This window comes from Rhineura floridana, chromosome 16, assembly GCF_030035675.1.
Source record: "Rhineura floridana isolate rRhiFlo1 chromosome 16, rRhiFlo1.hap2, whole genome shotgun sequence".
NCBI classification, from domain to species: domain Eukaryota; kingdom Metazoa; phylum Chordata; class Lepidosauria; order Squamata; family Rhineuridae; genus Rhineura; species Rhineura floridana.
The window spans coordinates 8,110,019-8,125,121 of NC_084495.1; the positions used below are offsets into that span (position 1 = coordinate 8,110,019).

Here is a 15,103-nt window from a genome sequence, read left to right on the forward strand (position 1 = left end):
TTAACAGGACTATTGAAGATGGAAGATGGAATTAATAGGGATAATGGAATAATGGCTATTGAAATTATTGGACCTAACAGATTTTGATGAGATGGATTAATCGATATGTTTATTTGGACTATGGTTATGACAATAAGATTATTATTATTATTAACGAGATGGATTAATCGACATGTTTATTTGGAGAAAAATTGATAGATATATTTCTTAAAGAATTGAAACCTCTCTTTGACTTTTTGTGGAAAGAATAAAGTAATGTTTATGAGATTTGATGATTAATTAAGATAACTACTGGAGGAAAGTGATTTTATAATATAATTTAAGAGACAGGATTGTTATATATTGTAGACCTACAACTGATTTGATCTGCGACAAATGGGAAGTCAACATTTTATTTTTTTGTTTAATCATTTTTGTTTTGTTTTGTTTTTTGTCTTTGAATGTTTTACGATTTTGTTTTGTATGTTTTATGAAAATTTGAATAAAAATTATTGTAAAAAAAAAAGGGCTTCAATAGGGTCACCTGCTCTTTCTACTGGGAACTCCCCCAGGGCATTCAGGAATCCAGTGGATTCCATTAGTCTCTAGGGGCAGACCATCTTAATCTGTCCAGGCTATCTGTTAGATCGTGTCTCCCTCTATGAACCTATCCGGAGTTTAAGATCATCTGGTGAGATCTTACTCACTATTCCATCTTTTCCGCAAGTTCTTCTTGCGAAAACACAGAATAGGGCCTTTTCGCTGGCTGCCCCCAGATTGTGGAACTCCCTCCCCAGTGAGGTTCGATTGGCCCCTTCGCTTTTGTCTTTTCGTGCCCAGGTGAAGACGGTTTTATTTAGACGAGCTTTTAACTGAAATTGACAAATATTTTTATTTTCTATTGATTTTAATCATTTTAAACGTCTTAATCTGTATGATTACTGTTTTAATTGTTTATGGTTCTTAATTGTAAGCCGCCCTGAATTCTCCTGAAGTAGGGCGGGGTATAAATATTATATAAATAAAAAATAAATAAATAAAAAATAAAATCTGTCCATCATCCCTGCAGGGGAGGATTGGAGCTACAAGTCTAAACTTCACCACAAGGTGGTCTGACCGTGACAATGGGGTGACATCCACCCCCATCTCCAGACCACCCCTTCTTTCATCTGGAGCAAACCCCAAGGAGGCCATGAAGTCCAGAGCTGGAACACTAGAGCCAGCCTCAGCATGTACATTGAAATAACCCAGGACTGTCATTCTGGGCTCCTCCAATGCTACAGCCCAGATGGCCACTGCCAGCTCGGTCAGAGAAGTTGCTGGGCAGCAGGGTGGACGGTATACCAGCAGCAACCCAACTTTATTGTCTCCTTGACCTGACAGCAGGTGCAGGCCCTCACAGCCAGCTCCAAGACACCGTGGTTTCCTGGTGACAGAGATAAAAGTTCTGTAGACCATAGCAACCCCTCTCCCCCCATCCCTGCAGCCTGTGCTGGTGTTGCACCGAGTATCCCGGTGGACAAAGCTGGGTCAGATCAACTCCTCCCTGCTCAGCCACCCAGGTGCACACCAAATCAGCACCCGCATTCATGATCAAATCACAATAGTAGTAGCCCAGTCTCTGTACTCCAAATGAAAGTTCACCCATAACTCCACTCTGGAACTTTAAAATGTTAGTAGGCCTTATGCTGATTCATTTACATCTCCACATTGGCATACATAAACACCAATAGCAAGCAATACACAATCTAAAACAAAATAATGAAGAAAACTTAAAAGCAGTTGAATAAATACACATCATTCAGGGAAGATCTTTACAAGCCCATTGTGTGTGTGTTGGGGGGAGAAGGTGTTCAGGATTTGTATAAAAGTGGACAGAGAAGCTAAAGGCATCTCTTGCAGGAAGTGATTCCACATTATCAAAAAAGCCTTCTCTCTTCCTCTTATCCACCTGCCACACACATATTCAGGTGGTTGGGGAAGGGTGTATGCTGAGTGGAATGCAAGAAAAGCAAGGATTCTGGAACAAAGGAAGCTGCCTTACATTGAGTCAAACTATTAGTCCCTCCAGCTCAGTATTGTCTGCACTGACTGGCAGTGGTTCTCCAGAGTTTCAGGCAGGGAATCTCTCCCAGCCTACCTGGAGATGTCAGGGACTGAACTTGGGACCTTCTGCATACAAGGCAGATGCTCTACCACTGAGCTATGGCCCTTCCCCTGCTTAGTCTCAATACATATTGGCCTGGTTCACACACAACACTAAGCCGTGGCTTATTAAACCATGACTAAGCATTATGTATGAACCCATCCCAGCACCCCAGCTATGGTTTGTTCACTGCCAACAGACCAGTTTGAAACCACAGTCTGTTGATGGCTTACAAACTTTGGTTAGCGTTAACTATAGCTTGGCATTACATGTGAACCTAGTATCCCTCCTTAACCAATGTTTCTTAGACCACTCCACCCCAAACACCCAGCCAACAACAAAGGCATGAGGAGAAATAAGCCATGGTTTGTTTGTTTGATTGTCTGTGGGACAACTCATGGTTTGCTGAACAAATCGTGACTTAGTGTCAAGTGCAAACCAGGTAGATTGGGGAACAGGAGCTGAGCAAGTTGCAAGCCATGCAAGCATTCAGTTCAGCCAACACAGGAACTGCAGCCCTGGCCCACGTGAATGAGAGTAGTAAACATTTTTGTAAATGAGGGATGCATATTGGGGAAACTGGAGTTGCATATATTCACATTTCTCAAAATGAGCAGAGGGATGGGTTAAGCTGACAGTATGGAAACACAGAAGAAAAGGAAAATACACAGAGATAACATATAGGACAGCAGGAAGTACAAGTTGTAAATTCAAAAAGACAGGCAAGTACTGGGAGGGAATGAAAGGCTTTTAAATTAACATATTCACAGTAATATTATAAATCAGATATTCATAATATGAAAAAGAGAATAAGAAAAGAAAAATGCACTCCTACAAGGAATAGATACAGCAATAGTGACATAGAAACTTTATTAAATATAGTAGAAAAAATTGAAAACAGAAGGTTGATGAGTGCAATCCAAAATGTTCAAACTGATGCTTGCAAGCAAACGGCTGATAAATTGACAAGCACTATGAATACGCTCAATTATTTCCAAAGACCCAAAAGGGTGAATGCATATAAAAGAAATGTAGAATGAAACAGCAATGCTTATGGTGTGTAAAGTTTAAAAGCTTACAATTATTATGGATTAATAAAAGGTTTAGAAGAAGTTTTTTTTTAAATGACATGGTAAAAATCAACGTGTATACAAGAAAGAAAAGTTTTCTTACGCTGTTAAAATGTTTTATATTCAATAGCACAATACACAAGACTATCATTAATCATTAACAATATTTTGAGCAGTTTCAACAAAAACAGTGTGGCTTTCATTTCATAAAATAAAATAATGGTTTTTTTTAAAAAAAAAAAAAACAGCAGCCTAATGCACCATTTAAGTTTTTCAAATGACCCCACTTGTGTCAATTATAAGCAATATGCTAAACTCAACAGTTTTAGTTCTGATCAAAAAAGCACAACTTCTGAACTGCTGTAATGCTCAAAATATCAGCCCTGACTACAGTTGATAAACTGTGTAATATATACAATAAACTTTTATGTACTGCTCCAACTTATTTTTAAGTTGTTGGCTGCTTTTTAAAATTGTTGATTGTTTTTAATAAATGTCCAAGGCTGCCAACAATAAATGAAAAGGTGGAATAAAAATGCACTTATAAATAAAACACACACACCACTGTGCCTTTCTCTGCATTGCAGTGCAGAATTCAACTGGCTGAATTAAGCTAAAAGAAAAAAAATAGCAAAATAACCAACCTTGGGAGGTTGGTTCTATGTTGCAGCCATTCAGAGGAAACCTGGATTCTTATGATAGTATGACCAGACTATTTAGAGCTGCCCATTTGCTAGCCCTACAGGCCTCAAATCAATTTAATTTTACTTGCCTCCATGGGGTTTTAGATGCCTTTCTCTCCTGAAGGAATGTAATTACTGTATAGGCTCTCTTTCCATCCCTACTTGGCAATTAAAAAGAAAAGAAAATGGACATGTTAAATTAACAGGGTTTATTTAACATGCAACCAAAAGATAGAAAGCCATAACTGAATCCCAATACAGCTAAGGTGGGGTAGTACGCGTCTGCCTGTATTGCAGGGTGTGTGTGGGGAAATAGTGTTTATACAGCATTTAGTGAGGCATGACCACATCCAACTCCAGCCACCTCAGTAGCATCTCTACATTTGCGCTAGCAAGCAGCAAATAGCTATTCTGCACCAATCCTCAACTGCAACTTCTTTTGTCTCCCAAACAATAAAATTGGTCTTTTCCCTCATATCCACTTTTTGTACACAGATGTATATCCATCTTATCTGTGTCTGTATGCATACATACATAAATAAAAATCACCTTCTGTTCTGAAGTCCTTGTGAAGATGTGAAGAAAAAACTGACAAATGAAAAATGTGCTGCACTTGCTTCACATAGATCAGAGGCCCTAGCAGTGTAGAGGTTCCAGGACAGATTCCCCCTGCATACCCCCATGGAGTTCACAAGTTCCAGCTCTTCCAAAAATAAAAAGTGCTGCAGGAATGGCCCTCCCCACTTCTTCAGGAATACTGTCTGTTTCATAGAGTTCACAGGCCCCTACCACAAAAGGAAGAAACAGAAGAGGCTGCAGGAATGGCCCCCTGTACACTCTCAGGAATACCCTCTGCTTCATAAAGTTCACAAGCCCCTAACACTAAAAAAAAAGAAAAAGAAGGGGCTGCAGGAATGCCCTCTGCACACCTTCAGGAATACTCTGTCTCATGGAGTTCACCTGCACTTAGTACTAAAAAAAAAAAGATAAACAAGAAGGTGCTGTAGGAATGCCTTCTGCAAACCCTCAGGTATACTCTGTTTCATGGAGTTCAGGTGCTCTTAGAACAGAAAAAGAAGGTGCTGTAGGAATGCCCTCTGCACATCCTCAGGAATACTGCTGTTTCACAAAGATCACGTACTCTTAGAACTAGAAAAAGGTGCTGCAGGAATGCCCTCTGCACACCCTCAGGAATACTGCTGTTCCACGGAGTTCGCGTGCTCTTAGAACGAGAAAAAGAAGGTGCTGTAGGAATGCCCTCTGCACACCCAAGCACACCTGCGCCCTCCCTCAGAGATACTCTTGGCCGTCACGCACTCCAAGAGCTCTGCTACTGAATAAAAGGGTCGCCAGCCAGCAGCCCCAATTCCCTTCCGCCCTGGTCCCTGCGGGAGACCCTCGAGCGCCTTCTCAGCCCCACAGTTCCCCTCACCGCTGCTGACGTCACTCCTCTCCCCTCCTCCTCAAGCCCCGCCCGCCGCCAGTCTCCTCAGCCATCAGGCACCCTCTTCTTCCTCCTCTTCCTCCTCCTCCTCAGGTCCTTACACAGTGATATGCCCGGCGCCCCTCACAGCTACAGGTTCAGACGCGTCCCGGAGCCGCGGCAGGTCCTGACTCCTCACCACAGTCTCGGACTCAGGCTCCTCCTCCTCCTCCTGCTCCTCTTCTTCTTCTTCCTCCTCCTCCTCCTCCAGCTCATAGATGGTGTCAAAGTCCGCCATGTTGGGGAGCAAAACGCTCATCACCCCCCCCCCGCTCCGGCGCGCGATCTGATCAAGCGCATGCGCCCCACGCGCGGAGCAGGAGGAAGGTGCCGGCGGGCTCAAGCCGTCCGCAGGAAGGCGTGTGCGCAGGCGCCGAAAGCGGTCGTCGTCGCGTATAGCTTTCTGAGGTGACAGTGACACCCGCACATTTTGGGGACAGAAGAAGAGGAGGAGGAGGAAGAAAGGGGTCGGGTCTGATTCTGTGCAGCTTTTCAGTGAAGATTGCTGTAGTTTGAAAGCGCCGCCCGGCCGGTGCAGTCACTCACAGACAGTAGCTTGTGGCAAATTCAGAAGTGCAAGATCTCTGCATGATAGTCACACCGCGTCTCCTCACAACCACACACCCCAGGATTCACTGCCTCTTCTGCAATTACACACTTATAGAACCAGAATAAAATCGCTGTGCAGTGTGGATAGGCTTTTAATTTGGGAGACCAAGGTACTTTGCCGTGAGGCTTGGTTCTCGCTGACCCTAATCAGCACAAAAGGGGAGATGTGTGTTAGCTCGTCTCTTTTCGCTCTGATTTGCTCCAGTTTGCACACAAGGACAAGGAAGCATATTGTTAGCCAGGTGAAAAGACTCTTCTCAGTGGCTAACGTGCTCACCTTTTATGCTGATTGATTTGTACATAGGGACCCTTGCAGGGATTCTACTCCTTAGAAAATAAGGGGTCTATGACACACCCAGTACCCTAGCTAACTGCACCCTTGTCACAGGTGATGACAGATGTGTGTACATGCACAGCTTGGTCCTGTATATGGTTTACTATAGAACTGCAAGCAAGCTGCCTCATGGAGTTCAGGAAATCTAACAGTGCAGTCCTAACCATGTCTACACAGAGCTGTTTTATTCATTGAAACTTAGCTGTCAGGGAAATTAGGGTTTGGATGGTAACCATAGTACTGGCAGCCTGCCTAGGGAGGGTGTGTAGGGTTAGGGTGACTCCTTTAATCACAGGGTACCAGTTGCTGGGGAGAGTGGTGTGCTTCTCATGTCTTCCTGTTGGTGGGCTTTCCATAGGCAGCTGTTTGGCCACTATGAAGATAGGATGCTGGACGTTGCCCTGATCCAGAAGGGTTCTTGTTATGTCCGCCAAAAACGAGGACAAAAGATACAGATTTGCATAAAATGTTCATAAACTAATTTATATGTACAGTTGAAAATTTAGAAATAACTGCCATGATTTAAATAGAAATGCAATACAGCTTGGCTTTGTGGGGAAAATTGACAGAAACAAATGGTTTTTGTTACAGCGACCCACAAGTCCACAAGGTGGACCCACAGCAACCCACAAGGTGTGGTGAGCCATTGATTTATTGTCATGTGAATTTTGGGCCTTAAGTCTTCGGCAGCTGTTGATTTCATGCATTTTAATTGTAAGTTTACCTACCTTATAACCATTACTTGAGACATTCAAGCAAAAATGTCCTTAACCCCAGTGAGTGATTCCTCAGTGTTAAAATGTATGACTCCAGCTGGATGTTTCGTTACAAGTGTCAACACAGCATTATAATATGCCAACAAAACAAAAAGTTGTAAGTGGTATTCATCATACCATTAAAGGATGACAAGCAATAATTATTTTGGGATTACTTATAAAGCCTGCAACACTCTTGTACAGGCTTTGCACCCACTTATTTTATTTATTTATTTATTTATTTGTTAAATTTTTATACTGCCCCACTAGCATAGCTCTCTGGGCGGTGTACAACAGAAAGTATATACAATAAAATCACATAAATCGATACAAAAACATTTATATAAAAATCCACAAATCTAAAACCAAATTGAACATATTAAACTAAAATGCCTGAGCAAAGAGAAAGGTTTTAACTTGGCGCCAAAAAGATAGCAATGTGGGCTCTAAGTGCACCTCAACGGGAAGACTATTCCACAATTCAGGGGCCACCACTAACCATCCTCCGAGCCTCTCTATGAGTCAGAACTCGGAGGAGGGCCTTCGATGTTGAACGTAGTGTACTTGTGGGCTGCAACCTGCAGGTTACAAAACACTGGGCTGGTCACATGTGTGCTGATGTAGACAGGCCATTTCAAGGCCCCTGCTCTCCTTTCTTATGGTTCTTGATCTTTAAACTGGAATGCAACCAGTTCATTGGTATTTTTTTTATAGGGGGACATATTTTCAACTGGACAAGCCTCCACAACATTGACCAGGAACAAGCACACTAGTTGCCTACAGCAAAGTGTTTCCATTGGCCACACCTGGAGGTGCAATGGGTTGATCTGATGATCAGTTGCGAAATCTGTTTGAAGCTGAATTTTAAAAAACACACTTGAGCTGATCCCACCAAGTTTTACAGTAAAAAGAATGGGGGGTTGACTAGTAGTGTGTGCCCTGTTCAAAAAAGAGAGGTGCAGGCAGGGATGTAGTCATCCAGGGTATTGGGGTGGTGGTCTTAGACCCTTTACAATTTTTGGAGCAGGGTCCCTATGTCTCCAACACCCTATGAACCAATCAGCATGAAAGGGGAGTGTGTTAGCCACTGAGAAGCATCTTCTTACATGCTTCCTTGTCCCTTGCTGAGTGAAAGAAGGTGGGTTAGCCACTGAGAATACTCTTTCAGTAGCTAACACTCTCCTCTTTTATGCTGATTGGCTTCTAGGGATATCTGTTGTTGTGGGAGAAGTCATTAACAAGTATCTCATTCTCAACCCTGCAGCATGAAATAGCAGTGGCAGGGACAGGGGGAAGGGGATATGGCTGTGACTAATGTGAAGGGACCCTACACTTCTCAATTTGCCACTACACTACTGGGTGCAGGCATACTGGAACCGGCAATATAGTAATTGTGTCTCTACCCTCAGACTATTTCATTCCCACCTGACATGAGACATATGGAAAGGTGTGGCTGTGAAGAGTTCAGAAATGTTGCTTCCATTTTATGTTAACCAAAGCTTGTTGTGAAGTCTGAACCTTGACAAACTGAGGTTAATAATGATGGTTTGTTGAAACAAGCTATGTTCAAACCATAATTTATGATGCAAGCTTGTTTCAACAAACCATTGTTAAGATTTGCCACAGCTTTGGATTTGGATGTAACACTAAAACTGCAGTTGATTTCAAATGGAAGCAGAAGCTTCCCATCTTCTCATGGCCTCACCATGGGAGGTAGTGTGTAAGCTTAAGGCTTGCTGCAGCCCATCCTCATAATGCTATGTGAAGGCAGCCAGTGTGAATAGCAACAGAGGCTCTGTCAGAGCTCTCCAGTTTTGCACCTCAGCTCCCCATTCCTATTTCCAAGTGTCCTAGCTTTTGCAAAAGAGTCAGCAGCAACTACTTCTTCCTAACTCCCAATGCTGAGAAAAAGTAAGCATTTAGTGTGTTCCCCCAGTGCCTCCTGTGCCTCAACGTACAATGCAAGCCTCCAACAAAAAGTCACCACAGGTTGGTTCACAAGGTGAGGCGCAAACACACATCCCCTCCATGACTTGTTCCAACCTCATTTTGTGATGTTTGCTTCATTCTGCTTTGTTGATAGACAGCATGATCAGTGTTAACAGGGCAATAGTGTACTTTTCATGGGATTTTGACTTTCTTGAGGTTTCTCCTTCTGGATTCTCAAAAAACATACCACCAGCTGACATGGCCTATGTCTCCCATATCTATCTATCTATCTATCTATCTATCTATCTATCTATCTATCTATCTATCTATCTATCTATCTATCTATCTATCTATCTATCTATCTATCTATATCTATATCTATATCTATATCTATCTATCTATCTATCTATCTATCTATCTATCTATCTATCTATCTATCTATCTATCTATCTATATCTATCTATCTATCTATCTATCTAAACCTAACCGGGGTGGGAGGATCTATTCCAAGTTTTCCAATTCCAAGGATATATTCCAAGTTATAGCACAGCCAAGTGCTATATTAGGCTGCATTAATAGAAGTATAGTTTCCAAATCACATGAAGTATTAGTTCCCCTCTATTCAGCCTCATCTTAGGCCTCATCTTGAATACTGCGTCCAGTTCTGGTCTCCACACTTCAAGAAGGATGCAGACAAACTGGAACAGGTTCAGAGGAGGGCAACAAGGATGATCAGGGAACTGGAAACAAAGCCCTATGAGGAGAGACTGAAAGAACTGGGCATGTTTAGCCTGGAGAAGAGAAGACTGAGGGGAGATATGATAGCACTTTTCAAGTACATGAAAGGTTGCCACACAGAGGAGGGCCAGGATCTCTTCTCAATCATCCCAGAGTGCAGGACAAGAAATAATGGGCTCAAGTTGCAGGAAGCCAGATTTCGACTGAACATCAGAAAAAACTTCCTAACTGTTAGAGCCATACGACAATGGCACCAATGACCTAGGGAGGTGGTGGGCTCTCCGACACTGCAGGCATTCAAGAGGCAGCTGGACAGCCATCTGTCGGGAATGCTTTGATTTGGATTCCTGCATTGAGCAGGGGGTTGGACTTGATGGTCTTATTAGGCCCCTTGGACCCCTTCCAACTCGGCTATTCTATGATTCTATAGGTTTCATTGACATGGAACAAGTTTCACAGGAAGGTTCTAAGGCCTATTCTGGAACATATCTAAAATTAAATTATAACAAAGCAATATATTTTTAAGAGTACTTGTTCTTAGTCTTTAGGAGCACTGGTAACTGGCTATTACAATGTATAGAAGTAGTAGTCACAGTCAATCTGGAATGTGGGGCAGAGGCGGGGAGAGTTTTTTCTCTCACATTTTCTACTTCACACTGTTAGTAGTATGAGGTGTGGAATTTGTCTTTGTTTTCTTTTAACCATACTTGAGGTGGTTCATACTTTTTTTTCTTATGGAAGCGATACCTTGACAACCTTTCTTATTTCAAAAATTTACTCTCTTAATTACACTTAACCTGCAATCACCTTTGGTGACATATTAACTATGTGTGCAGCCCTGATAGTTTCATGCAAGTTTCACTCAAGTCAAAATAGCTTGGTTTTTTTTTTTAAAAAAAAGTGGTTTAAGGTTTATTCAAAATCAGACAGTTAAATATATCCAAGAGTTCTGAGAAATGCACGGACTAATCCCTATTATACAATATTTTCAGAGGTACATTTGTGAACTGGGAAAGGGAAAGAATCCAGTTAAAATGTGATTACCAACTGATTTGATAATCTTGTGACAAACAATTAAAGAATATAGTACAATGGGATGCAGAAAACAATGCTGTAAAATCCAAAATGTTTATTGATTTCGATGTTGGAAACACACAGATAGTTTGATAAAAGGCAAGCAATGATGTGGTAGTGGGCTGGCTGATGCAGGTGTCTTCTTTCCATTGATGGGGTGACATTTTGTTGTCCTGTTTCTTATTCTGATCTTTTAGATGTGGCAGCCATTTTGTTATGTCACACTCCCCAGCAGCCATTTTGTGACTGGCATCTAAGACACTTTCTCAACATTCCAAATGTATCCACTGGCTCCCAAAAGTTGGTGACCCCTGGTGTATCCTATACTCCTTAGAGCAGTGGTTCCCAACCTTTATGAGTACGGGACCCCCTTTGTAAGCTCAAAAAATGTTGTGACCCCCCCCCACTAATTTTAGTAATTTTAGTCTCTGTTAATTGAAAAAATGGTGCATGGCAAAATCACATCTCCAAATATCTCTTTCCATAAAAAGCTCCCTGCAGACAGAGAGGTGTTGCTTTCTTTTCTTAATGCAAATATCCAATCAAATTGGGATCTCCTTCCCCCGTGACAGTCTGAAGATGTACAGTCCTGTCTCCCAACACCAGTGGTTTACAGTGTTGGGCTAAGATTCAGGTTCAAATCCCTACCCAGCCATGAAGCCCATGCACTGGGTGACCTTGGGCCAGACACAGTCTCTCAGCCTGACCTGTCTCACAGGGTTGGTGTAAGAATAAAATGGACCACCTTGTGCACCACCTTGAGCATCTTGGAGGAAAGGTGGGATATAAATGCAATCATAATTAATTAAATAAATACATTTCAGCTGCAGTATGTAGACCCCAGCCTCAGCCAACCTGCTGAGCTTTTTTAAAATCATCATCATCATCAAGAAGCAGCAATGTGGCAGCGGTGGGGATGCTAGATTGTGAAGAGAAAAGGGTGGATAGATTGAGGAGGGGGGTTAGTGCTTTTAAGCCTTGAGATTATCATCAGGACAGATGACTTGGTTAGCTTGCACTTGGGGAATGCCAGTGGAGTAGAAGACAGATCAGCGAGCGCAAACATACAAACACACCTGCCCCTCCTGCAAGCATCTGCAGGTGTGCGTGCATTTGGGCACGTGGGAGGGGGGAAAACCTCGACTGCTGCAGAATCTTGGAGAGAGAGGTTGAGGAGGTGGAATGTAGGTGGAAGAAAGGGGGGACATTGGCACACACACTTAGCCTCAGAGATGGGGGGCAAGCAAGTCCTGAGCTTCCTCGCTGCTCCTTGGCTCCGTCTCTGCTGAAGGTGAGACCTGGATGGCCTTGCAAATAATAATAATTGTTAAAAGGGGGTGGCAGGAAAGCAGAGTCAAGAAAGGCAGGCAGGCTGGCTGTCAGGAAGGAAGGGGGAAACTAGCCTTTCCTTGCAGCCTTGCTTCTTTTTGCTTCACAAAAAGCCCTCTCCTCTCATTCTAAGGGTGTCATCAGCAGCAGCCGTGTGAGAACACAGGAGACAGGATAGTAATCTCCTCTTCTTCCTGGTAGCACCTTCCTCAGCCTCCTTTAGCATCTGTCATGTGTGGTATAGGCAGATGCCTGCCCTCGGCATGCCTGAAAGACGCTCTGGCACTTCAGCAAAGTCCTCCCCTTGTTTGGAGCAAGGGGGAGGTGTCATCTGCAGCGGCAGTGGGGAACAGGTAGTGAAGACTTTAAAAAAAAAATTCATTTCTTTACTGTTTGCAGCCCCCTCTGGATTACTTTGCGGCCCCCAGGTTGGGAAACACTGCCTTAGAGCGTAGCCATGTCCTTGCTGATGTCATAACGCTACACCTGGTACAGAGAAGTTGTCTCCCACTGGCCTTAAAAAAGAACAACTGTTCTGCCCGCCATGCACAACAGCACATAGGATATGGTGTAGCTGAGCACCCAATCACAGTACAACACCACCAATATATAATCCCTGCACAAGAAGACTAGAACTTAGGTGACAGGACATCTGAGTTGGGGCTACATCTCTCTGACCTCACATTGCACACATAGCTTACTAGGGAGAACTTTGGTAATAGGAGAAACGGCCTTGCAACGCATGGAAACTGAAGTTCTCTGTAAAGAGCCCTTTGCCTATCTTACAGCTGTGGAAGGGGAAACAGCTGAACTGGGTGATCCTTGTGAGGTAGTGCTAGATTGGAAGCGGAGCCCTCAGGCTGCTAGCTGCTTAGCCCCTGTTCTAGGCAATGCAGAATCCCTTATAAAGCTATTGCATTTATTTAGGAGACCCGACTATTTATCCACTAAAGTGGTGAATCTGTGAAAATATGGTAGTGTAAGGTACGTGACTTTTATAGGAGGTCTGTTGAAATGACATTTTACAATAATCATGTGACAAAAATAAAACATTTTCTTGCCATTACATATATAATCACTCAAGACATTGCTGAACAACAAAAAAGAAAGTGAAACACAATAAATAGATATTTAAAAAACCATTTAGATAGTATCTAATAAACTGAAAATTCACAGAAAAGGTTGGACAGGTTGAGAATATGATAACACAGGATTGAAAAAAGTATTACATTACATTCAAAATATTTCAATAACATGCAGTGTGGAAAAAGTATTTTCAGTTGATCCTATATAATATTATCACAGGACAATCCTAAACATGTCTACTCAGAAGTGAGTCCTGTTGAATTCAATGGAGCTTACTCCAAGGTTAATGGGATCAGGATTACTGTAATGTATTTGCTATTTATTTTGCTTCACAAGGGCACAATCACATGAAAGTTCTTTTGAGCAAGGTCCCTTGCACAAAATAATTTCCTGTACATTTCGCCCCATGTCTTTAGAGCTCACTCATAGGCATGTTCAGACTTTTGTTTGAACACACTATTGCTCAGTATCAAGAGGGGGGGGGCAGGACCTGTACAAAACCCCTGCCCCCAATATCCCTATGTGCTTGGGCCCTCCTCAGTCCCCAACGTTACCTGTGTTAGGTGGGGATGGTCTGCAGGGCTCACATTAGCTTGTGAACCTCAGTAGAACATCTTGCACAATCAATTGCCCTGCATTATCAGGTTCTACTCATGGGGATGGCTAGGGACTGAATACACAGAAATGCTTGTGGCAGGTCTTGCATCCACACCTCTACCCCCATCCACAGATACAGTGTTTGTGTGTTAGGCAAACCCCAGGCCTGGGGGGCCAAATGTGGCCCTCCAGGCCTCTCTGCCTAGCCCTTGGGACTCTCCACAGGCCACATCCCACACCGGCCCTGCCATAAGTCGGAATCGACTTGAAGGCAGTACACACATCTACTTGAATGTTTTTGCCCAGCTGAAGAATGTCTTGAACTTTTAATAATGCTTCTTGCTTGCTTGGATGGACGATTTATTTATTTTATTTATTATCACATTCATATCCCACCTCTCCTCCTAGGAGCTCAAGGTGGTGTACATGATTCTCCTCCCTCTCCATTTTATCCATGCAACAATGCAGGTAGGTTGAGAGATTGTGACTGTCCCAAGGTCACCCAGTAAACCTCATGGCTGAGTGGGAATTTGAACCCTGGACTCCCAGGTCCTACCTCAACACTCTAACCCCTGCACCACATCGGCTTTCAATACAGAGTGCTTGGCTGTATAGAAACTATTGTACAGAGGTAAAAACCTCATTTGTTGCTATGCCCACTTTTGTCTCCCCCCTTGTGGCACGTGGCCCCCAGAAGGTTGCTGAGAATGGAATGCAGCCCTCAAACTGAAGAACGTTCTCCATCCCTGATCTACAAAATGCCTATAGGTGATTGTGATGCTCTTAAGGAATGTTGTGGTTGTGTGATTATCTGAGTTGCCTTAATATCAGCAAAAGGTAGTGGTGGAAGTAGAGTCTCAGCCTGAACTGCTGGGATTCTAATAGTTTATGGCTGCCATTGGCAAAGCTATTCAGATCCTATGGGCAGGGGCTGTGAGAAGGCCTAAGAGAGAAGGGACAAAAGTGGAGACCTTGAAAATCAGGGTCCTGAGAAGGTAGCATGGGAAACTCAGGAAATGAGGCTTCAGACCCTTAGAAAGGGTCCAGAGTAATAAGGGGAAGAGATGAGCCTGAGAGTGACCAGCCACTCTTGAATATTCTCACATCAAGTCAAGGAAACTACATGACAACTAGCAAATAATTCTTGCATTGCCCTACTATGATGAATATCTCCATAGCTCATATTTGCCAACAGTACTGCAACTACTGTAATATATAAACCAGCAGGTTCAGTACTTAAGTCATTTCAACTTTTTTCATTGTCTGAAGCAAAGATTGTTTGAACTCCATG

General features: G+C 43.0%; 1 protein-coding gene across 2 annotated transcripts in view; it reads right to left on the reverse strand.

The window, feature by feature from the left end:
• Nucleotides 1-5,673, reverse strand: part of LOC133371213 (cysteine-rich hydrophobic domain-containing protein 1-like) — a 41,711-nt gene extending 36,038 nt beyond the window's left edge. The window contains exons 1-2 of one of the 2 annotated variants that reach the window (XM_061598392.1): nucleotides 5,424-5,673; nucleotides 3,968-4,036 (exon numbers count right to left, since the gene is read on the reverse strand). In XM_061598392.1, coding sequence (XP_061454376.1) covers nucleotides 3,968-4,036; nucleotides 5,424-5,620 — 266 coding nt within the window. In that variant the 5' untranslated portion in view covers nucleotides 5,621-5,673. The remainder of the gene's footprint in view (nucleotides 1-3,967; nucleotides 4,037-5,423) is intronic. The other variant, XM_061598393.1, reaches the window with a different exon arrangement.
• Between the last annotated feature and the right edge of the window lie 9,430 nt (nucleotides 5,674-15,103).